The sequence below is a fragment of the Aquarana catesbeiana genome, linkage group LG07 (assembly GCF_042186555.1).
Source record: "Aquarana catesbeiana isolate 2022-GZ linkage group LG07, ASM4218655v1, whole genome shotgun sequence".
NCBI classification, from domain to species: Eukaryota; Metazoa; Chordata; class Amphibia; order Anura; family Ranidae; genus Aquarana; species Aquarana catesbeiana.
The window spans coordinates 165,634,962-165,659,031 of NC_133330.1; the positions used below are offsets into that span (position 1 = coordinate 165,634,962).

Below are 24,070 nucleotides of genomic sequence, written 5' to 3' on the forward strand. Positions count from 1 at the left end.
CCAGCTGGGTGCAGAGAAAGTGCGTCTGTAAGGCCGGAACAGGATCGGTGAGGGATACTGAGTAGGAGCTCTGTGAGATGTGTCTACTCACATGCCGCTCTCGCCCACACCCCCTGAACTCTGGCAAACTTTAAGGCTAATAGGAAAACTACTCCTTTGAAAAAGGCATGGAAAACTGGACACTAGCATGGAGAATGTAGAGATTTGGAGAGATTTTTGATTTCAGGCTTGTCACTTATGCTTGGACTTATTGACTCCAGATCTCACTCCAGATGTCACTGTAAAGAGGACCTGTCAAGCACTATTCCTATTACAAGGGATATAATAGGTATTAAAGTGATCAAAAAAAATAAATGTAAAAAGAAAGTGTCAAAATAGAAAAATAAAAGTAAAATTAACAATAAAAAAAAAAATTAAAGCGCCCCTGTCCCTGCGTGCTCGCTCGCAGAAGCGAACGCATGCATAAGTCACTCCCACATATGTAAATGGCGTTCAAACCACACATGTGAGCATTAGAGTGAGAGCAATAATTCTAGCACTAGACCTCCTCTGTAAGTCAAGACATGTAACCTGTAAACATTTTTGTCGCCTATGGGAATGTTTAAGTACGGAAGTTTGTCACCATTCCACAAGCGTGTGCAATTTTGAAGCATGACATGTTAGGCATCTATTTACTGGTGTGACATCATCTTTCACACTATATTAAAAAAAACGCGTTTGAAAAATTGCTGCGCAAATACCATGCGAGATAAAAAGTTGCAACTACCGCCATCATATTTTCTAGGGTCTCTGCTAAAAAAAATGTTTGGGGGTTCTGTGTAATTTTCTAGCTAAAAAAATATGATTTTTACATGTAGGAGAGAAATGTCAGAATTGGCCTAGGTAACAAGTGGTTAAAGCTATACTGTATGTGGTGTTATGGAACAGTACAATTTTCATGGACAATCATAGCAACAGTATACACTTCCAGAGCATATTTGGCTGTGAAATAGATTTTTTTTCTTCTACAAGTAGGTTGACTATGAGATATAGCAGCAGCACCCCAATCTGATTTATCTCTTGTGGTTTTTTTTTTTTTTTTTCTGGTAGTTTAGTAGGAAAACTTTCCAACTTTTCCAGAATATTTGATGAAGTTGGTTGATGTCATGACCTCTGGATATAAGTTATGGAATTTTTTTTTAAACCATTTGTCTGGATGGACATGTTTTAACCATTGTGAAATAAATACGGTATATCTGTAATGAAGTTTTTTATATTATGTAACAATGTGGTTGACAATTTTACAATATGTAAAATCCCATTATGAAATGGCTAATTAATACCTTTCACTTTGCTTTCCCTACAGCAGCTTCCAAAGCACTTATCAAAAGGTCAAAAGCCCCCTTATTAGCCCTTTTAAGTTTCTGGCCATTGTTAAAAGGCCATGCAGTGCGTCATGGTTTAAAAAAATATTCTTCTGGGCAAATCTGCACATAAATTTCCTAGGGCCTTACATTTTCCTATCTTTGAGATTTGCTTCAGACCCATGGTAGTGGCAAAACCAAATCTCATCTCTAATCTCTAACAATAAGTCTAGTTATTTAGAATGCTTAAAATATTATCTTAGAGCTCTGAGTTTGTAAGTCAGGATTTTAAGATAATACTGCAGTGAGACATTAAAGAATCTGAAGCAGAATGTCAAACTTTTGAGGTAATATTTCAGAGCTCTCTAATGCCATGTCAGAATTTTTAGGTAATATTTGAGGAAAGATTGAAATCTTAGATAATATTTCAAAATTCTGATTTGTAATCTCCGAGACGTGTTTACGTAGCTTAAATTCATAGATGCTTAACAATTGTAAATCTTATACTGAACCTGATTTCATATCTATGAACATAAAAACTTGGTATCTAAAGTGTGTTTTTACAGTATAACACCAGAAACTTGAAGGCCTCATTCACCCTTGCGTATGGAGCTGACTATGATTTCCCAGTAAGACTCAACAGACTTCAAAGCAATGGGAGTCTGACAGTGCCTGCAGTTATTCACGCCCGTTCTAATATATGAACATGCGGTGATTATCTGCAGATGATCAGCCCTAGATTCAGACTATCTGCTTCCAGGCATCATGTTTGCTCTGCATGTACTTCTGCATGCTCAAGTAAGCCCATAATTCAAATAAAGTGATTTACCCCAGCTCTTGTTCATTTCCTTTAGTAAACCAAGCCCATTATCTCTAAATTTTGTGATACTGGGCTTGATTCATCAATATATGATAGCAATTACCGTATTTATCAGCGTATAACACGCACCTTTTCCCCCTGAAAACCAGGGGGAAATCATGTGTGCATGTTATACGCCAATCCCTGCTGTCTCTGAGGGAAGAGGAGCAAGCTCTTCTGAATTACAGAGTCGCGATCTCCTGTGTACCCGGCGCTCCATCACGCACAGCCACGCCTTCTGGCCCCACATTGGGCCACTGTTCTGTCTATCATATGAGCAGGAGGAGTGGCTGTGAGTGACGGAGTGCCGGGTACACAGGAGATCGCGGCTCTGTGTAATTCAGTGGCGCTCGCTCCTCCTCTTCCCTCGGAGACAGCAGGGAAAGGTAAGGCTGCAGATGGGCACTGAACAGGCTGCATTGTTGGGCAATTTAATGGCTGCAGATGGGCACTGAGCAGGCTGCATTTTTGGGCAATTTAATGGCTTCAGATGGGCACTGAGCAGGGTGCATTTTTGGGCAATTTAGTGGCTGCAGATGGGCACTGGTGAGACTGCATTGATGAGCTGTGACACTAATTTTGCTTCAAAGTTCTTTATTTAAAATGTAGTTTTTTTCCTGAAACTTCCCTTTTAAAATTAAGGTGCATGTTATACGCCTGTGCGTGTTATACGCCGATAAATACGGTAACTGTCAAAGTGGCCTCTCAAGATAAGTCTTAACCATAATATTGACTGTCTCAGAATTTGAATTATCTCAGAGGCTTGGGAAATTCTGACTTCATATCTCAAAGCTCTGAAATATCTGCTAAGAGTTTTATAGAATTTTGTAAACTGGCCCCAGGGATTTTGTGTAGAAATGTGCATTTCAGGAAACGTAAATTCTAATGCTAAAAATATGAACCATATGGTTAAACTGTAATTCAAAGAGTAAGAAGTAGCACAAGTATGTATTAGTACGGAACAACTACCTTGAAACCATTTTTCTCTGCTTCTTGTAATTTCCTTAGGCGAAAATCTCCCTCACAAGGGTTTAGAGCTGATGGTGGTGCTACACATGCACATTTACAGTCAGGTCCAGAAGTTATAGTCTCCACAGTATAGTAATCTTCTTCCACTGGAGGGTTGTCCTTTTTTATTTGACATGAATCTCTGTTCAGTGGCTTCACAACACACTTGCACTTGCAGTTAGTTCCTTCGGATATGGCTTTGACTTTGTCATAATCACCCAGCAGCTGTGAAAAAGAATGATAACTGCCATCAAAGAATGCATGCCATTCAATATTGTAGTTCGATTTAATTAATCAACAAAATGCAGGAAAGATAGTATAACAATGTAAAGAAATTAAGGGAAAAAATATTTAAGATTAAATCTAATTTATACTTATACTCCCAAAATTACCAAATATTGCTGTAAGGCCTCACTCAGATGGGTGCTGAAATCCATTACCTGTGAAATGAATGCCTTGTTTATGCTGCATGCAGGCAACCCATTCATATCTATTGGGATGCAGTAACTGCACGGACACAGCAGTTTGTCCCAAATTGACAGCTGTACGGGTGAGCAGTACTGAAAGCAGGCTATCTGTGTTCATGCCCACTCACCTACACTACAGTCAAATTGGGATGAGTAGCTGTGTCCATGCAGCCACTGCACCCCAATAGATATGAATAGGCTGCCTGCATGCAGCACCTGGTGGCTGAAGCCATATAAACAAGACACTTATTTGCAGGCTAGGGATGTCAGCACCCCTCTGGATGAAGCCTAATTCTGGGTTAGCATTCCCAGAAGCCATGCACTATGCAATTTCTCCTTGGGCTACCTGAGTACAGCTTTAGGCATAGGTTTGAGGTATGCAGAGTTTTAGCACTGAACTGTTAGGCAACAAAACCGATTAAAATCTGCTTGAGTTTGAAATGATTCATATACAGTAACTTGTACCTCATAATGGAACCACTCATGTTGTGAACAAATTAGATGTTTGAAGAAATAATTACAATGTATGAAGTTTTATAAATCCTTTCTGTGTAATATCATGACTATTCAGTAAGCATTTCTTCTCAAATTAAAGACCAAACCAAACATGTTTTCCTTTATTAAGGCACCATATCATTTTCTCCTTGGAGGTAAAGCATTTTTGGATATTGTGCTGACTTAGGAAACAATCATTGGCTTCAATGGTTTTTAGAAAACAGTTGGATCGCTCTATTGTCTTCTCAAAATCTGGCAATGTTTATGAATTGGTTAACCACACACTGAGCTAAAATGCAGGGTATTCCCAGTCTGCTAAAGGGAAATGGGGATGCTGAAGTCAGCATTTTGGAAACATGTGAAACTGTTCTGCAAACCAGTGGTTCAGATGAACTACTGAGGCTTCTATAGGAATGCTGATTCCCATGATGAACAAAGATGACAAGAATGAAGGGCAAATTACAGGACTATCTATGTTAATAGGACCATTTTGAGTTTACAGTAGGTCTGTCATGAAATCCAGGGCAGAAGGTTTTGATTTTTACCCCATACAAAATAACATGTGCTCATTATGCAAAAACAACGGCAAAATTTTCTGAAATGTCATCTGTTATCCTTCCATCTAGATGAAAATTTGCCATATGGAGTGCTGAGGTCACATCTCACTACTGTTTGCAATAATGCTCATAAGAGTATGACTTAAATGATCTGGAAAAGGTTACGTGTAACAAGTATTAAGTAAAAGGAGCAAAAATCTGCTGGTCTATGGCTAAGCTGAGAAAATTACAGTACAAGATAAATGTGATTTGTCCTTGTACTACAATTTTCTTAACTTAGTCATAGACAAGCAGATGTGTTGGAGCAAACGACTCTGTTTTATTGAAATTTTTTTTTTTTTTTTTTTATGTAAACATCACAAGACAGATGCCATGCTCAAATTATTCAACAATACAGGTACATAAGGAACAAAAGGGGGGGGGGGGGAGGGTGGAGGAAACAGAAAAAAATTGAGGCTTTGCGAATAAGGCAGGTCAACCTTGGTGATCAATATAGGCACAAGAGCAAACATGAGGGCCAAATATTAAGTAGGTGGTTGCACAGAGGAACTAGTGACTCTACTCAATCTAGCGTCAAGTATGACATTAAGTACATGGCTGATAAGTAATGTGTAACACTTCTAAGTATTTATTACTTCTCAAAGAGACCACATGACTCATAAGAAAGCCTTCTTCCAATGTTTCTAAAAGGGCTATGACCTTTCTGTTGACCCAAGGTCAGCATCTTCTTCCCCGATTAAAGCTGGCTATACACATTTAGATTTTTGTCTGAATATTTGTCTAAAAATTGTTCCTCAGAACATTCTTTCTTGCCAACCTAAATAATTTCATTTGAAAGCCCTTAACATTTCATCTAGATCTCCTGTTTGGATATAATTTTGTTCTTTCAAGAGAAATTATCCCTCCTGCTCCTCTGAATTTTCTCATCACTATGGCCAAAAATGAACATCGATTTGATGCCACTAACTATTAGAAACAAAAAAGAAAGTTCTGAAAATGGAAATTTTCTAAGCATATGGAAAATGGAAATTTTCTAAGTATATGGAAAATGGCCATTTTCTAAAGCATATGGAAAATGTACTGACATATGGCCAGTTTAAGAGCAGAGATAGCAGAGTTGTATAAAACCCAAAGCTATGCACAGTAGCTATAATGTTCTGGGATGTTTGCACACATCTCCCATTTGAATAGCTCAGTCCCACTGCTGCTTTACCCCTTTACCTGCCAGATTAAACATTTTTACAACATCTGACAGATCTGCTTTCTGTTTCACTTAGTAACAACATTACAGTTCTCAGTTTGAATAAGTGAGGACTAGATGAGAGAAGATTCATAACAATGCACCACATTGCACAGTGTAGCACAATGCACATTTGGTTAACATCTGTGTGGTGTGTGTTAAAATGCCTGCGCATTGGGGTGCTCTGTCCAAGTGCATAGAGGTGCTATTCAAAATGAATGGCATAGCAATGCACTGCACTGCACTCAGGTTTGTGTTTTAGTGTGTGTGTGAATCAGCCCTTAGTCTGGAACAAAATAATTTATATTCTCCGAGTGTAAGATGGCAAGAAGTGGTGGCAATGTACTAAGGATTCGAGTGGTTAGTGTGGAGCAGCCCAGAGTGAGCACATTATGCAGATGGTTTCTGTGGTGGCCATTTCGGAACAGTTCTTCACCAAGCCAGCTAAATACTTATTCTTTTAAAGAAAACACGTGTTTGAATAAAACTCCAGGGGGCAATTGCCTGGCTTTCTTTGGTTTCAATACTCTGACACTGACCTAATGGAGCATGCCAATTAGAAATTCAGAGTGAGATCAGAACTTCAGATTTGCATGCGTGTTCTAAATAAGTGGCCCACAAAATATTGAAGCCACAGCGTTAGTATGACAGCCAGGCAATTAGCATTTTCAGAAGAAATGGTCAGCAATTGCAGCTTTCATGTCCTCTCAGTAAAGGTTTACTGTATACAAGTATACATTTATTACAAAGTTTGGAATATAAAATTAGGATTTGTTTATTAAACTGCATAATATAAAATAAGGGGAAAGCAAACAATGGTAATACTGTTGTAACTGTTGTTTTTGAGTAATGCTGAACATTTACGGTCTGCTTGTTCATTCAAATAGTTGTTTTCTAAGCCTATAGTGATTTTAATCTTTGAGACTGAATAAATCTCACAGTGATCAAATCGCTTCCTTGTGTTACTGCAGCAGATTGATGAGTGGTTGTTATGGGACTAGTCTCTCATGGGAAGACTAACCACATATACTTGAATGGGAAAAAAATCACATAAGGATTTTCTAAATGAGCATATGTTGAGTGAGTAATCTTGTAGCACCCCTTAAAGTCTTTGGAAGCCAAGAAAGGATGACAATCACTAATAGTTTATGCTACACGATTAAACTGAAGCATTGTACAATTGTGGGAGATTGATCTCTCAGTCAGGCTACTAAAAATCTCTTGTGCAGCAACACACTTTTTAAAAGTAATATGATAGAAGCAAGAAGTGTTTGTAAAGGCAATTTTTTTTAAAATATCAAACATGTCATGCTTCCCTTCTCTGTGCAATGGTTTTGCACAGAGCAGCCCCGATTCTCCTCTTCTCGGGTCCCCAGTCGGCGCTCTGGGCCCCTGCCGTGTGCCCCCATAGCAAATTGCTTGCTATGGGGGCACTTGTGCATGCTCTTTCCTGTGCTCTGCTCTCTGTGTTCATATGACACAGAGAGCGTGGCTCAGCCCCCCTCTCCCTCCTCACTAGCTGTGATTGACAGCAGCAAAAGCCAATGACTCCAGCTGCTGCATCTCAGCCTATCAAGAGGGAGATACCTGGGAGAGCCTTGGCTCTCATTCACCTGGCTGGATCAAGATTGAGCTTAGTTAAGTATAGGGGGGCTGAGAGGGGATCTGCAAACTGAAGGTTTTTTACTTTCATGCATACAATGCATGAAGGTAAAAAACCTTGGACCTTTAGAACCACTTAAATCTCATTTTTGTTGTTCCATGCTAGGAGGAAGAGTGCTGGGGAGGTAGGTTTAACAGTAGCAGTGCTGCAGCAGGATATGTTCCCTAGAAACAAATGGAACAACTGTTGCGCCGAGAATAGGAACAGGAATGTAGTTAAACATTAACTAGTTACAAAGGCAGAAGATTTTTTTATCTTAATGCATTCTATGCATTAAGATAAAAAAAAACTTTCTGTGTGCAGCAGCCCCTCTCAGCCTCTCATCCTCTCTAACAAATTATTTGGTTACTAAGAGGTGCACCCACTGTTAGCGCTAGCTTCAGCTACATGCAGCACACAGCTTTGTGTTTATGGCTCGTCCCAAGAACAAAACCATCTCGAGTATAGCTTTGCTCAACCATTCACAGAAAGCCTTGTATTTTTATGAACGAATACAGGGCTTCCACTGATTGGTTGAGGTTGAGATCTTTACGTCATCTGCCCGCCTCTCCAGATCAGCCAGTAAGAGGAAGCCCTGTATTCATTGATGAAATACAAAACTTCCCATGAATGACTGAGCATCGCTCAGCCCGACTCAATTATATTTCCTGATAACAGAATGGTAGTTAATGCTACATACAGTTTATACAGCACTCCTAGTGGGCACATCTGTTAGACCCCTTTCACACTGGGGCACTTTGCAGGCGCTACAGCACTAAAAATAGCACCTGCAAAGCGCCCTGAAAGAGCCGCTCCTCACACTCCAGTGTGAAAACCCGAGGGCTTTCACACTGCAGCGCTGCGCTGACAGGACATTAAAAAAAGTCCTGCTAGCAGCATCTTTGGAGTGGTGAAGGAGCGGTGTGTATACCGCTCCTTCACCACTCCTGCCCATTGAAATGAATGGGGCAGCGCGGCTATACTGCCGGCAAAGCGCCGCTGCAGCATCACTTTGCAGTGGTTTTAACCCTTTCTCGGCCGCAAGCGGGGGGGTAAAAACGCCGCTAAAACAACAATAAATCGGCGCTAAAAATAGCCCTGTTTTACTGCCGGTGCCCTCACCGCCCCAGTGCGAAAGGGCTCTTAGTGATACAAATAGTTTCTTGGAACAGGCTTGCTCCATACAAACCAAAATTACCGACTTAAGGACCAGGCCTATTTTTCAAACTTGGTGTTTACAAGTTAAAATCATTTTTTTTTTTTTGCTAGAAAATTACCTAGAACCCCCAACCATCATATATTTTTTTCAGACACCCTAGAGAATAAAATGGCGGTCGTTGCAATACTTTATGTAACATTGTATTTGCGCAGCGGTCTTATAAGCGCAATTTTTTGGGAAATAATATACTTTTTTAATTAAAAAAGAAGACAACAGTAAAGTTTGCCCAATTTTTTTAATACTGAGAAATATAATGTTACGCTGAGTAAATTGATACCCAACATGTCACGCTTCAAAATTGCTCCAGCTCGTGGAATGGCGACAAACTTTGGCCCTTAAAAATATGCGGCAATACTTCACATGTGTGGTTTGAACACCGTTTTCATATGCGGGCGCAACTTACATAAGTGTTCCTTCTGTGCGCAAGCTCGGCGGGACAGGTGCTTTAAGTTTTTTACAAAATCTATTTTACTTTTTTTTTCTTTTTTACACTGTCCTTTAAAAAAAAAAATGTATTTGGTCACTTATATTCCTATTACAAGGAATGTAAACTTCCCTTGTAATAGAAAAAAAGCATGACAGGACCCCCTAAATGTGGGATCTGAGGTCAAAAAGACCTCAGATTTCACATTTACACTTAAATGAAATTAAAAAAAAAATTCTTAAAAAAAAAAATAAATACATTTTTTTTTTTTCCTTTAAGACCATTGGGCGAAAGTGACGTTTGACGTTGCTTCCGTCATCTAATGTTATGGAGCCGAGTGGGGGCCATCTTTCTCTCATTCAGCTCCAGGCCTGTCAGGGGAGAGGACATGATCGTCTCCGGTACTACCGGGGCTCTGGTAAGTGGCGGAGACGACCGGAGCGTGGCGGGAGGGGGTCCCCCAATAAAAGTGATCTTGTGGTTAATCTGACACGGAGACCACTTTCATCAGAAAGAGGACCGCCCACCGTTTAAGAATATACCGAGGTTATGGAAGCTATCTGCGGTATTCTACCTCAAAGTACTGGCGTACAATGACGGCAGGAGATCCACAAGTGGGAAAGCAATGCTTAACCAGTTAAAGCGGAATTTCACCCAAAAGTTGAAGTTTCACTTATTTGCCTCTACCCCCCTCCCTCCCGCCACATTTGGCATTTATATTTTTGGGGGGGGTCAAAACCAGGTACCCGCTCTTTTTTTTATCCTGTAATGAAGTTCATTCCACTCCTGTATCAAATGCCTTGTGCAGTAAAACATAAATTAGACAAATATTTCCAAAGACTCCATCCAAATGACTTGTTTATAAAATAATTTCATCTATACAGCTCTATGTTAGGCCTCATGCAAAAGGGCATATGAAAATATGCTGCATTTTTCTGTCAGAACTTGGCAGAAATCCTGCCTCTAGTGGTGCATTTTTCTGGGCATTTATGGGCATACTTATGCGCGTTTATGCACGTACTGCATTTAGATTGGTATGAGTGTAAACTCATAAAATATTTTATTCTAGCCATTCGAAAAAATGTACACGCATATGCTCGCAATTAGGTGCATTTATGCACTTTTCGCTGCTTTTAACACGCACACAGGTGTAGATTACTAGGCTAGAAAACTCCTCTCGGAAAGCAGGTTTGGGCATTTTCTTTTGCTCCTGAACTCTGCTCTAAAATATGCCTGTAAACAACACAATGTGAATATGCACATTAGCACCCAGAGCTGCTATCAGGAGCATTTAAAAAAATGTCAGATGCCTCTAACAGCAGAATTTTTTTCTGCTCGTGTACATGAGGCCTCAAAGTGCAAGCAGAGGGCAGCAAGTTAAAGCATAGAAATCTCTATATCGATAAAGATGTTTCAAGGTATCAAAGAAGCTCATTTTCAAGCATGGTGTCTAAACACATATTTTGAGCACACCCTTAAATATAAGCAACAATCAGGCAAAATGATCAGCTGCTGCCACCAGCACTCTTCAACATTCAATCACAAAACACCATATGAGAGGGACCTGTGGACACAAACTGACAGACCTGATTGGAAACTAAAACAATCACAGACCAAGGATGACACTGCATCTTCACATATAACCAAAAGGTATGTTGACTGCCAACCCCTCCCCCTCATCCCAGATGGTACATCAGATTTGGCAATCTCACCCCCCTCACTATACGCAGAATCAAGCCCTGACCGCTGCAACCCTGGCAAACAGATGACACCAGAAGTCTCAGAAAATGTAGCCGCGCTCTTGAGTGTCTGTGGCGTAAGACTAATGCAACATACACACGGTCGGACTTTTCGACTGGACTGGACTTTCCGACGGAATTTTGACAGACTTCCGCCGGACTTTTTTTATGAACGGACTTGCCTACACACGACCAGACTACGGACGGCCTTGCCTACATACGGCCGGACTTTCCGGCGGACCTATTTCCTGAGTTATGACGGACTTTTCAAATGAACGGACTTGCCCACACACGAACAAGTCCGTTCATTTTGAACGTGACTCGGGTACGACGGGACTAGAAAAGGAAGTCAATCTCGCTGCTTTTATCGGCAAGATTGACACCTTGTAAGACCCGTCGTGGGGCATTCCAGGCCCTTAGGTCTGGTATGGATTTTAAGGGGAACCCCCTATGCCGAAAAAACGGCGTGGGGTCCCCCCCAAAATCCATACCAGACCCCTATCTAGGCACGCAAACCGGCCGGTCATGAAAGGGGGTGGGGACGAGCGAGCGCCCCCCCTTTCTGAACTGTACCCTCAACATGGGGGGTGGGTGCTTTGAGGGAGGGGGGCGCCCTGCTGGCCCCCCCCACCCCAAAGCACCTTCTCCCCATGTTGATGAGGACAAGGGCCTCTTCCCGACAACCCTGGCCATTGGTTGTCGGGGTCTGCGGGCGGGGGCTTATCGAAATCCAGGAGCCCCCTTTAATAAGGGGGTCCCCAGATCCCGACCCCCACCCTATGTGAATGAGTATGGGGTACCCCTACCCATTCACCTAGGGAAAAAGTGTCAATAAAAAAAACACACTAGACAGGTTTTTAAAGTAATTTATTAGACAGCTCCAGGGGTCTTCTTCCGACTTCAGGGGTCTTCTTCCAACTTTACCACCCTCTTTGGCCTCTTCTCCCGGTGTCCAGTTCTTCTCCCGCATCGTGTCAACATTGAAAGAAGAGAAGAGGGAAGAAGACGACGCAGAAGTCCAGGCCACCGCTAGCAAAAGAGCGGCAGAAGATAGCGGAGGAGCCGGCAGAAGAACCGGACACCGGGAGAAGAGATCGAATACTGGGAGAAGAGGCCGGAGAGCGGAAGAAGAACTGGACACCGGGAGAAGAGGCCGGAGAGTGGGAAAAGAACCGGACACCGGGAGAAGACCCCCGCCTGCAGACCCCGACAAACAACGGCCAGGGTTGTCGGGAAGAGGCCCTTGTTCTCATCAACATGGGGACAAGGTGCTTTGGGGTGGGGGGCCTGCAGGGCGCCCCCCCTTCCTCAAAGCACCCACCCCCCATGTTGAGGGCATGCGGCCTGGTACGGTTCAGGAGGGGGGCGCTTGCTCGTCCCCAACCCCTTTCCTGACCGGCCGGGCTGCATGCTCAGATTTTGGGGGGACCCCATGCCGTTTTTTTGGCGTAGGGGGTTCCCCTTAAAATCCATACCAGACCTAAGGGACATTGTTGCCTCGCGCTCGCCGCAATAGGAAAATTTGTTTTTCCTATTGCAGAGAGCGCGAAATGCAGTACCCTGCCCTTGCGTCGTATCTTTTCTATCGGACCAGCATACAGATGAACGGGCTTTCCGTTAGGAACTAAGTCCTGCGGAGTTATGACGTAAAGATTTGAAGCAGGCTTCAAATCTAAAGTCCGTCGAATTTCCGACCGAAACGGTCCGTCGAAAGTCCGATGCAGACCACACACGGTCGGATTGTCCGCCGGATTTGGTCCGTCGGACCAGTCCAGTCGGAAAGTCCGCCCGTGTGTACACGGTATAAGTCCCATGAAGACTTCAAAAAATATAAATCTGCCCTCTTAAACTGATATTCCTGCCTCCATACTCCCAAACAGACCTATTTTATCAACACATTATCATCCAGTCCCCGTCAATTCTTCTCCTTTAACGCTCTACTCTGGCCTCCATTGCCTCCACCCTCTAACTCACTCACTGCCCAGGAGATCGCCAATCCCTTCAAAATAAGATTGATACAATTTGTGAGGAGATCTCCAATACGCAGAAACCTCCCCCATTCCACACCCTATGTCCACAGAATGAATGAATGAATGAATGATTTGTAAAGCGCTGCAAATGCAAACTGAATCGCCTCAAGGCGCTAATGCGTTTTGTGTTGTCAGCTTCTTAGAAGAGGTAAGTCTTGAGTTTTTTCCTGAAGGCCTGATGGTTTTCTTCCATGCGGATGTGAGTCGGAAGAGAGTTCCACAGGTACAATCATTACTTCCCTCATTCAACCCTGCTAGTATTTACGAGGTCACTTTTTTCTAACACCCATCTAACCACCTGCCCCCTGGATCCTGCTCCCTCGCAAATGCTACGCTCACCCTCTGTCTCTGTTCTACACTCTCTAATGCCTCGTACACACGATCGGACATTGATCGGACATTCCGAGAACAAAATCCATGGATTTTTTCTGACGGATGTTGGCTCAAACTTGTCTTGCATACACACGGTCACACAAATCTTGTCGGAAATTCCGAACTTCAAGAACGTGGTGACATACAAAACATGTACAACGAAAAATGAAAAATGAAGTTCAATAGCCAGTGCAGCTCTTCTGCTTGATTCCGAGCATGCGTGGAACTTTTGTGTCGGAATTGTGTACACACGATTGGAATTTATGACATTGGATTTTGTTGTCGGAAAATTTAAGATCCAGATCTCAAATTTTGTGTGACGGAAATTCCGATGGAAAATGTTCGATGGATCCTACACACGGTTGGAATTTCCGACAACAAGCTCCCATCGAACATTTTCCATCAGAAAATCCCACTGTGTGTACGGGGCATTACTCACATTTTTAACCTCTCCCCCTCTTCTGGCACCTTCCCCAACTCTCTAAAACATGCACTAGGCACACCATCCCTAAAAAGCCCTCACTGGACCCCACCAATCTTAACAACCTACACCCCATTTCCTTACTCCCTTCTCCTCCAAGACTGAAAGACTGGTCTACAACAAACTGCTTGATCCCCTTCAGTCTGGATTTCGCCCTCAACACTCCATGGAAACTGCTCCCCTTAAACTGACAAACTACCTACCTCAAAAATCTCCACTCCTTTGGTCTCCGTGACTGTACTCTTTGCTGGTTCTCATCCTACCTATCCCACTGCTCCTTTCCGTTCTCCATTGGGGTCCCCCAAGGTTCTATTCTTGGACATCTCCTTTTCTCAATCTACACCTCCTCCCTGGGTCAGTTGATTGCCTCCCATGGCTTTCAATATGATCTCTACGCTGACCACACCAAAATCTACTTTTTCACCCCTCCAACTCACTCCATCTGTCTTCTCACACATCACTAACTTACTAACAGACATGGATGTCACATCACTTCCTCAAACTCAACCTATCCAAAACTGAACTTATGATATTTCCTCCCCCACATGCCACTTCCCCAGATTTCTCTGTCAAAATCAACAGATCAACTATCAACCCGTCCCCCCATGCCAAGGTCCTAGATATAATCCTGGGATTATCCTTTCAGCCCCACATCCAATCGCTGTCCAAAGCTTGCTGCCTCCAACATCTCCAAGACATGCCCCTTCTTAATCATTGTCACCACAAAGCTTCTAATCCACTCACTGGTCATCTCTCACCTCGACTACTGCAACGCTCTCCTCATTGGCTTACCCCTATCCCCCTTCAGTCCATCATATACACTGCTTTCAGGCTCATCCACCTTACAAGCTGCTCTGCGTCTGCTATCCCTGTCTGCCAATCCCTCCATTGGCAGCCACTTAACCAACTAATTAAATTCAAAATACTAACAATAACTTACAAAGCCATCCACAACCTGGCCCCCAGCTACATCACTAACCTGGTCTCAAAATACCAACCAAATCGTCCTCTTCACTCCTCCCAAGACCTCCTGCTCTCTAGCTCCCTTGTCATCTCATCCCATGCTCACCTCCAGGACTTCTTCTGAGCCTCTCCCATCCTCTGGAATGTTCTATCCCAATCTGTCTGACTATCTCCTACTTTGTCTACTTTCAGACAATCTATAAAAACTCTTCTCTTCAGAGATGCCTATCTGGCCCCACCTAACAACTCAACATTTATTTTTGCCATCAGCACATCCCCCACAGTTATTACCTCTTGTATCCCCTGACCCTCCCTCTTAGACTGTAAGCTCTAACGAGCACGGCTCTCTGATTCTTACTGTATTAGTGTATTTTATTTGTACTGTCTACTTGTAAAGCGTTGTGTAAACTGTCGGCGCTATATAAATCCTGTAAAATAATAATAATAATTATAATTTGGCATTGGACACAAATTCTGCCCCTACTATTTGCAGGTGCTCATTATACCGAACCCCAAACAGCCTCTCACTGAGAGAAATTGCTTTGATACTAAATTTTTATTTAGGCTTTAATTTGCTGCTGCCTGCTTGCACTTTTATAAAAAGCTATATTTATCACAGGTGCTTATACTGTGAATTATTGAATATAGAAGCCCACTGTACAAACAATTGATGGAAATAGAAGCTTTGAAAAACTTTTATTTGCAGAATAAAATATCTTGCTCAAACGTAGTGGTTGTCTTTCTCTAATGACAGCTTTTGCTTTGCTTTCCATAGCATCACTATCACTATATTTTGGATCATATAACAGAGCGAGCAGGCTCACTGTTTCTAACAGCATGTCAGCACTGTTAACCCCTGGCGGTGCTGCACTCTGATAATACTCCTCCCGCTGATCATACCGACAAGCCGCTCCTTAATGCGGTGTGCTGACAGCTTTCCTCCATAGATAGAACACTGTTTTGCTTTCAGCCGCCTCATCGAGGAGGGAGGGAGGGGAGGAGAGGACTGGACTGGGGCTGGACGGGGACACTCCAGAACGACACCCCCGTACTGGGTGGAATCAGGGGCAGGGCCTCGCCCAGACTCGGTCCCATTTTCGGCGCCGTTATCGATGTGATTTCCTTTTCGGCATTTTGCCGAAAAGGCCATTTTCGGCCGGTATGTTTTGGCGGCCCAAATTTCGGTCCCTAAAAAAGTCATTTAAAACTGATCGCGGCTGTAATGAATTGTCGCAATATAGATGAAAATCATTGAAAAAAAACGGCATGGGTTCCCCCCCGTCCATTACCAGGCCCTTTGGGCCCCGAACCAAAAATGTAAAAAAAATTGCGTGGGGGTCCCCCCATATTCCATACCAGGCCCTTCAGGTCTGGTATGGATTTTAAGGGAAACCCTGCACCGAAATTTAAAAAAAAATGGTGTAGGGGTCCCACCCAAAATCCATACCAGACCCTTATCCGAGTGTGCAACCTGACAGGCCACAAGAAAAGTGGGGAGAGAGCACCCCCCACCCTCCTGAACTGTACCAGTCCACATGCCCTCAACATGGGGAGGGTGCTTTGGAGTAGCCCCTCAAAGAATCTTGTCCTCATATTGATGGGGACATGGGCCTCATCCCCACAGCCCTTGCCCGGTGGTTGTGGGGGTCTCCAGGTGAGGGGGTTTATCACAATTTGGAAGCCCCCTTTAACAAGGGGACTCCCAGATCCTGGCCTCCCCCCTATGTGAATTGGTAATGGGTACATTGTACCCCTACCATTTCACAAAAAAAGTGTCAAAAATAGTAAAAAAGACAGGAGACACTTTGGGACAAGTCCTTTATTAAAAGATAAAAAAATTAAACTGTCCCACGATGTAAATCCATCTCACGCCGCCGACGAGCCGAAAAAAAGCACAAAAAAAAGCAGTTTTTAAAACTTTTTTGCATTGATTCATGCCCCCAAACACTTTTTATAAGCCTTTAAAATTAGAACTTTTGATTTTTCATGTTCGGGTCCCAAAGACTTTAACGGTGTTCACGTGTTCATCAGAATTTTTTGTCTGTTTGGATGTTCTGGTGCGTACCAAACTGGGGGGTGTTCCTTAGTGTACTGCTCCAATCACATGGGATGAACAGGAGAGGAGGACAGCAGAGATCTGAGCCGTATACATCCCACCCACACAAGCAGACGCAGCAGTGGTAAGATTGTGGCCAGATCTAGAGGGCTGTTGCTCCCCTCCACTCCCCCAGTGTTCAACTGCACCCCCCAAAAGCCCTACACCACTCATAACGCTCATAACGCTGTGTCTGCAGTTTCCCATCCCTGAATGACACATACAGCTTGAGCTCAGCACTGAGAGCTCGTCCTCCCCTCCCGATTCCATCACACAATCACATAGCTAAGATGTGCTACGATGTGCACAGTGTAGAGCTGGCTACTGCAACTGAGCTGCCGTTCTGACCATGGAATTCCACAGGTCAGAACTAAACACAGTAGCCAGCTATACACTATGCACATGGTGGCTACTGTATGTATAAGTGAATTGGATTTCAGCTCTGGTGTGTATTGTGTGGGGGGCAGGAGATCTTAGTGCCTGTGCTCAGGCTGTGCACAATGCATGGAAATGGAGACAGAGCTCTGCCTAGTGCACTGTCAGTAGTGTCCCCTCCTGCCCATCCTGTAGTGTACCCTCCTGCGTACCATACTGTGTTCTCCTAACCCCTGTACTGTGCCATTCTGCCTCCCCGTACTGTACCCTCCTGCCCACTCTGTACTGTATTCTCCTGCCTACCCTGTACTGTGCCCTACTGCCCCTGTACTGTGCCCTCCTGCCCACCCTGTACTGTGCCCACCTGCCCATGCTGTACTGTTCCCTCCTACCCACCCCGTACTGTGCCCTCCTGCTCACCCTGTACTGTGCCCTCCTGCCCACCCTGTACTGTGCCCTCCTGTCCCTCGTACTGTGCCCTTCTGCCCACCCTGTAGTGTGCCCTGCTGCCCCCCGTATTGTGCCTTCCTGCCCCCCTGTAGTGTGCCCTCCTGCCCCCCATACTGTGCACTCCTGCCCACCTCATACTGTGCCCTTCTTCCCACTCTGTACTGTGCTCTCCTGCCCACCCTGTACTGTGCCCTCGTACCCACCCTTTACTGTGCCCTCCTGCCACCCCATACTGTGCCCTCCTGCCCACCCCGTACTGTGCCCTCCTGCCCACCCTGTACTGTGCCCATCTGCCCCCCCTGTACTGTGCCCTCCTACCCACCCTATACTGTGCTCTACTGCCCCCCGTACTGTGCCCTGGTATAGGACCACACAGCAACTAACCTGCAACTATGTGTAATGCATGCGGCTGTGGTGCAACATTTACAGTGTTAAAATGGGCAGTGAATCGGTACAATATCTTCTCCTGACGATGTATCAAATGCCTCTGAAAAGCGATCCACAGTGGATCATTATTTAGTGAGCTAAAAAAAAGGAAAACAATTCTATTTAAAGTGGTTGTAAACCTCAGTCATGAATTCTGAACAAAGCACATATATCTGTAGTGTTTACTTTTCACTCACTAAAGTGTAATTTCTCTCTGGTGCTTCGTTCCTCTGTTATTAGTATGTGTCACTTCTGACAAGTTGTCCCGACATCAGAAATAAAATGGTAACTGGGGAGGAGAGCTCAGCATACAGCTTGTCTGTTCACAACACAGCTCTGCATCATTCCTTCGTTCTTGTGCAGTGTGTGAAGGGGAGTGTTTCCATTTCCTCCAATCAGCTCTCACATAGAGCTCTAACTGCAACTCCCCACTCCCTGCTCTGTGCTACTGACAGATGCAGAAGGAATTAATCGAAATTCAGCACTTTGAAGGGATGTAGAAAAGAGAAGACTGTGGATAAACAAGTAAAACTAATGTAGGAGGATTTGTTTAATCTTTGTGTATCATCTGAGACTATTCTCTTCACTGGGTGTATGAGAGTGTTTACAAGCACGTTAACATTCAAAACTATTTTGTTTTTTTTCATAATGCCCTTTAGTTTTTGTAGCTTAATCGTTTTAAAGAATCTGCAAAATAAAAAAAAAAAATGCATTATTCTTATTGTAAATTACTTTTCCGTGTTTTAGTCCAGAAATTATTATTATGGTGTCAATATAAAAGGGACCAATTGCGGAACACAATAGAACTTTGTAGTTACAATTGTTTTCAATAATATCTGGTAAAACTGAAAAAAAAAAAGTATATTTTTAAAATGTATTCATTTTCTGCCTTCTAAATGTACAATAAATTAAAGCGGAGTTCCACCCTAACTTCCGCTCATCGGATTCCTCCCCCCCTCCGGTGTCACAATTGGCACCTTTCAGGGGGGAGGGGGGGTGCAGATACCTGTATAATACAGGTATCTGCACCCACTTCCGGGTATAGCTAGCCGCAGCTAGCCGCAGACTCCCCGCCCACCCCCGTTGTGTTGTGGGAAATACACAGTTCCCACAACACAACGGGGACCAGTGTAGACGCGCAGCGCGACTCGCGCATGCGCAGTAGGGAACCGGGCAGTGAAGCTGCAACGCTTCACTTCCTGATTCCCTCAGTGAGAATGGCGGCGGCAGCACCCGAGGATCGAGGGACGGCTCGGTCTCGGGTGCCGACATCGCTGGACCCCGGGACAGGTAAGTGTCCTTATTTTAAAAGTCAGCAGCTGCAGTATTTGCAGCTGCTGACATCTAAATTTTTTTTTTTTTAGTGAAACTCCGCTTTAAATAACTCTTTGAAGACTGTATCACCAAAAGCATGCCTTGTATTCCCAAAGTAAACAAATTCACACAATACATATACCTGTGCTTTGGCATTGTGGTTGGTCGCAGTTAATAAACTCTAAAGCCCCGTACACACGATCGGGCTTTTCGCCAACAAAACCGTGGATTTTTGTTCGAAGGATGTTGGCTCAAACTTGTCTTGCATACACATGGTCGCACAAATTTTGGCCAACAATTCCGAGCATGGGAACGTGGTGATGTACAAGAGGTACGACGAGCTGAGAAAAAGGAAGTTCAATAGCCAGTGCGACTCCTTTTGCTTGATTCCGAGCATGCGTGAACTTTTGTGCGTCTGACTTGTGTACACACGGTCGGAAATTCCGACAACAAAGTTTTGTTGGCAGAAAATTTGAGAACCTGCTAGCCAACATTTGTTGGCGGAAAGTCCGACAACAAATGTTCGATGGAGCATACACATGGTCAGACTTTCAGCCAACAAGCTCACATCCAACATTTGTTGTCGGAAAATCCGATCGTGTGTCAGGGGCATAAGACTGGCTTTTTACATCTAACGTGCCACAATGTCTACACTTTACCACGTGTTACCAAAATACATTGTAACACACAGGATCAGCACTGTATTACCATTGATTTTGTATGGTACCCCAAAGCATGTGTTGCAGCACACCACTTTGTACAGATGTGGTCAGTCTTAGGGTTTATATACTTGTAAAATTTAAGGAATTTACTAGCAATCTGTTTTTCAGTTTTTGCTGTGTTGATCGCGACAATTACTCAAGCATTGAGAAGAGATATTGAAGCAGGGACTTAAAAGTTGTTTGTCCCAAAAGTGGAAGAAAAACTTAATTTTAACTGATCTTACCTAACTATGACTATTTAAAAATGTTACCCCCCCCCATTCCTACCTATCCTGCCTAACCTTTATTAAAAAGATGTGTGTGCTTATTGCTTACCTACTTTAACTCTGCTCTGGTTTGGTTGTGTGATCCAGCAACTCTGGCTTTCTAGTTTTAATAGGCGACTGCTGCAGGGAAAAGGAGGGAGTGCCGACAATGGCTGGACCATGGAAGCCTATAGGTCAGTGATGGCGAACCTTGGCACCCCAGATGTTTTGGAACTACATTTCCCATGATGCTCAACTACACTGCAGAGTGCACAAGCATCATGGGAAATGTAGTTCCAAAACATCTGGGGTGCCAAGGTTCGCCATCACTGCTATAGGTGATATTTCAGCTTCTGGAATTCACAGCTGTTGTTGAGCACTCCCTTACACAGAGCTACAGAATCATGTGACCAGACCAAAATGGCTAGGTAGAACAGGTAGCAGCGGGGGGGACGACAATATTTTTAAGAATAGTTATACGGTAGTTAGTGTCTTTCTTTTTCTTTCAGCTGGCTTGGGTCTTTACAAAACAGTAGGGAATGGATAAATCCCTCTGTGTCCCATTAAGGAAAATTGTCTTCACTTTCTGTTCTGTAGACATAACAAGAAGGAAAAGGAAATCTCAAAATAAGAGAAATCCTGTGTTATGCCCTGTACACATGGTCGGACATTGATCGGACATTCCAACAACAAAATCCATGGATTTTTTCCGACGGATGTTGGCTCAAACTTGTCTTGCATACACATGGTCGCACAAAGTTGTTGGAATTTCCGAACGTCAAGAACACGGTGACATACACCACGTATGACGAGACTATAAAAGGACAGTTCAGTACCAAGCGCGGCACCCTTTGGGCTCCTTTTGCTAATCTCGTGTTAGTAAAAGTTTGGTGAGAGACGATTCACGCTTTTTGAGACTCGTGGTTTTCAGATCGTATTTCTGCTGTTCAGTTTGTGGGTTTGTATCTGGTCTTCAGTGCGTGCAGCGAGTACCATTGATTTATCGTTGTGTTCTTGTCCGTTCGTTACTGATTTTCAGGTCGCTCTTCACAGGCCTTGCTGTTCTTGAGTGCATTCTGTTACTTTGTTCTGAGCAGCCGACCGTTTTCTAGCCATGTTGTGTGTACGTACTCATCGTAGAGTTCGTGCTGTGCGGGGGCTTGGTGTTGGGGTCCTTACTTTGACACAAGTCCAGTCCATGAACAGGGCGAGGAGGAGTTCATGGACCAAGAATTGGTTGCTCCAGCGTTACCAATTCTGTCACATGCCTTTGCTCCGTGAGATCTGTGAGAATAATCCTGATGATTTCAGGAACTTTCTCCGGATGACGGACCCCGCATTTCACCGTTTGTTGGCTTTGCTGACCCCTTATATTAGCAGGCAGGATACCTGCATGAGGCAAGCCATCACTGCGGAGCAGAGGCTCGTCGCCACCCTGCGGTACTTGGCGACGGGGAGAAGTCTGCAGGACCTCAAGTTCTCGACAGGTATCTCCCTCCAGGCTCTGAGGATCATTATCCCAGAGACCTGTTCTGCCATCGTTCAGGTCCTGCAGAAGGAGTATATGAAGGTAAGATTTTTATCCTTTAACATCACATGTTATTGTATTTAATGTTTGTTAATATATTGTATTTCTTTCCTCATTCTCTAATTACCATGATTGTAATATGCTGTGAATGTCCCCTTTGTCCTCATGCATGCTGTATTTTTTTTTTTTAATGTATTTTTTGTCCTTCATACATATTTGCCTTCACTTATCTCCCCAGCATGCTCTCCTGGCCTTATATCCACCTCGTCTACTCAATAAACAATGTATTTTGTCAGCTCCATAGTAGTGCTTTACCCTAAATATCCCCTAAAATGTGTAAAAATGTGATTTGTGCTTGCAATTCTGGCAGAGTGCCAGAGGTTTTTTTTTCCAATCATTTGGAACCCTCCCTCCCCCCAACTGCTAACTCAGCTGATACCAATCCTCTATCTATCCTCAATTCTCTATCTGCTGACTTTGCCAAACCCATACACACTATACCCACCTCTTTTGTGGTCATATTTATGGATGAATTCCCCAAAGCATGTAGTGCAAGGGCCTGCCTGAATACTTTCAAATGGTAATGTTCAAAGTTTTTGTATCCTATTATTATCTTGATAGGTAATAGCAGAATGTAAAAATGTGCTAAAATGTGTACAGTGTGTATTTATATCTTTGTATTATGACACTTCTTACCTGTCCAGTGGACTGCCAATAGTGTAAGTAAGGAGGGGCTGGCCAAAGTAATACACATTATTTAGACATTCATCTCTCAATGAAGTGGAGACCTGTCCAAAACATCCCCCCCCTAAAATTTATAAAATAGCCCATGAGGGGGGGGGAGGAATCTGATAGGTGGACCTTATGTCTTTGTCTTTAAATACTCCCTAAAATAAATGTTATACTGATGTTGGCCAAGAATGTTTGTGTCTAATCTGCTTTCCATGTTTATGTGCTAAATGATTAATTTATTTTTCTTGTTTGACTCCACAGTTTCCTTCCAACCCACAGGAATGGCAGACTGAGGCCTCCCACTTTGCCCAGTGGTGGGACTTTCCTAACTGCGGAGGGGCAATTGATGGGAAACACGTCCACATCATCCCACCACCCAACTCGGGGTCATACTATTACAACTACAAGGGGTTCAATAGTATTGTGATGTTGGCGGTGGTGTCGGCTACTTACGAGTTCCTGAATGTGGACGTGGGGAAGAATGGCCAGATGTCAGATGGTGGAGTCATCGCCCACACGGAGTTCTACAGGCGTCTCCAGAATGGCAGCTTGGACCTGCCACCTCCAGAAGACAATGCAGAAGGACTCCCATTCGTCTTCGTTGCGGATGAAGCGTTTGCGCTGCGGCCATTCCCTATGAGGACCTCACCCCAGACCAGAGGGTTTTTAATTACCGGCTGGCCAGAGCCAGAAGAGTGGTGGAGAACATGTTTGGAATAATGGACAGCCGGTTCTGCCTATTTCTTACGCCGATACACATGGCGGAATATAAACTCAATCACATCATCCTGGCTTGCTGTGTTCTCCACAACTTTTTAAGGAGAAATTCTGTGAACTATGCTGGCTTAGTTGGGCCTGAAGCCGGAATTAATCTCAATGAACCAACCCTGACGGCGCTTGAAGCTGGCCGTCCTGGCTTGCCCCCCCAGAGTGCCCACGAGGTCCGTCTAAGATACATGGAATACTTTGCGGGTAGGGGGGCCATCAATATGTCAGACAATGTCTGAGACATTTTTAAATAAAAATATATTTTAAACTGAACAAATATTTGCTTTGATTTACTGCTTGGCTTTCTTTTAGCTGACCCTGACTGAAATTTAGGGAGTCCTGAAAATGGCATGATTGTGTAAAATTAGAAAGCACTGTTGGGTGTTATTTACTAAAGGCAAATACACTTTGCACTACAAGCGCACTTGAGACTGCACTGAAACTGCACTGGTAGTGCAAAGTGGAGTTGCCTTTAGTAAATAACCCCCATTGTCACTGAAAACACCAACTTTACAACAAAAAAATGCTTTTGAACATTGAAAGAAGAAGCCACACATTGTTGATTCTCAATCTTTT

At 43.6% G+C, this 24,070-nt stretch overlaps 1 protein-coding gene across 1 annotated transcript in view; it reads right to left on the minus strand.

Annotated features, from left to right (window-relative positions):
• Nucleotides 1-24,070, minus strand: part of OLFML2B (olfactomedin like 2B) — a 483,693-nt gene that overhangs the window by 251,852 nt on the left and 207,771 nt on the right. The window contains exon 2 of the mRNA XM_073592846.1: nucleotides 3,172-3,435. Within this exon, the coding sequence (XP_073448947.1) occupies nucleotides 3,172-3,435 (264 nt within the window). The remainder of the gene's footprint in view (nucleotides 1-3,171; nucleotides 3,436-24,070) is intronic.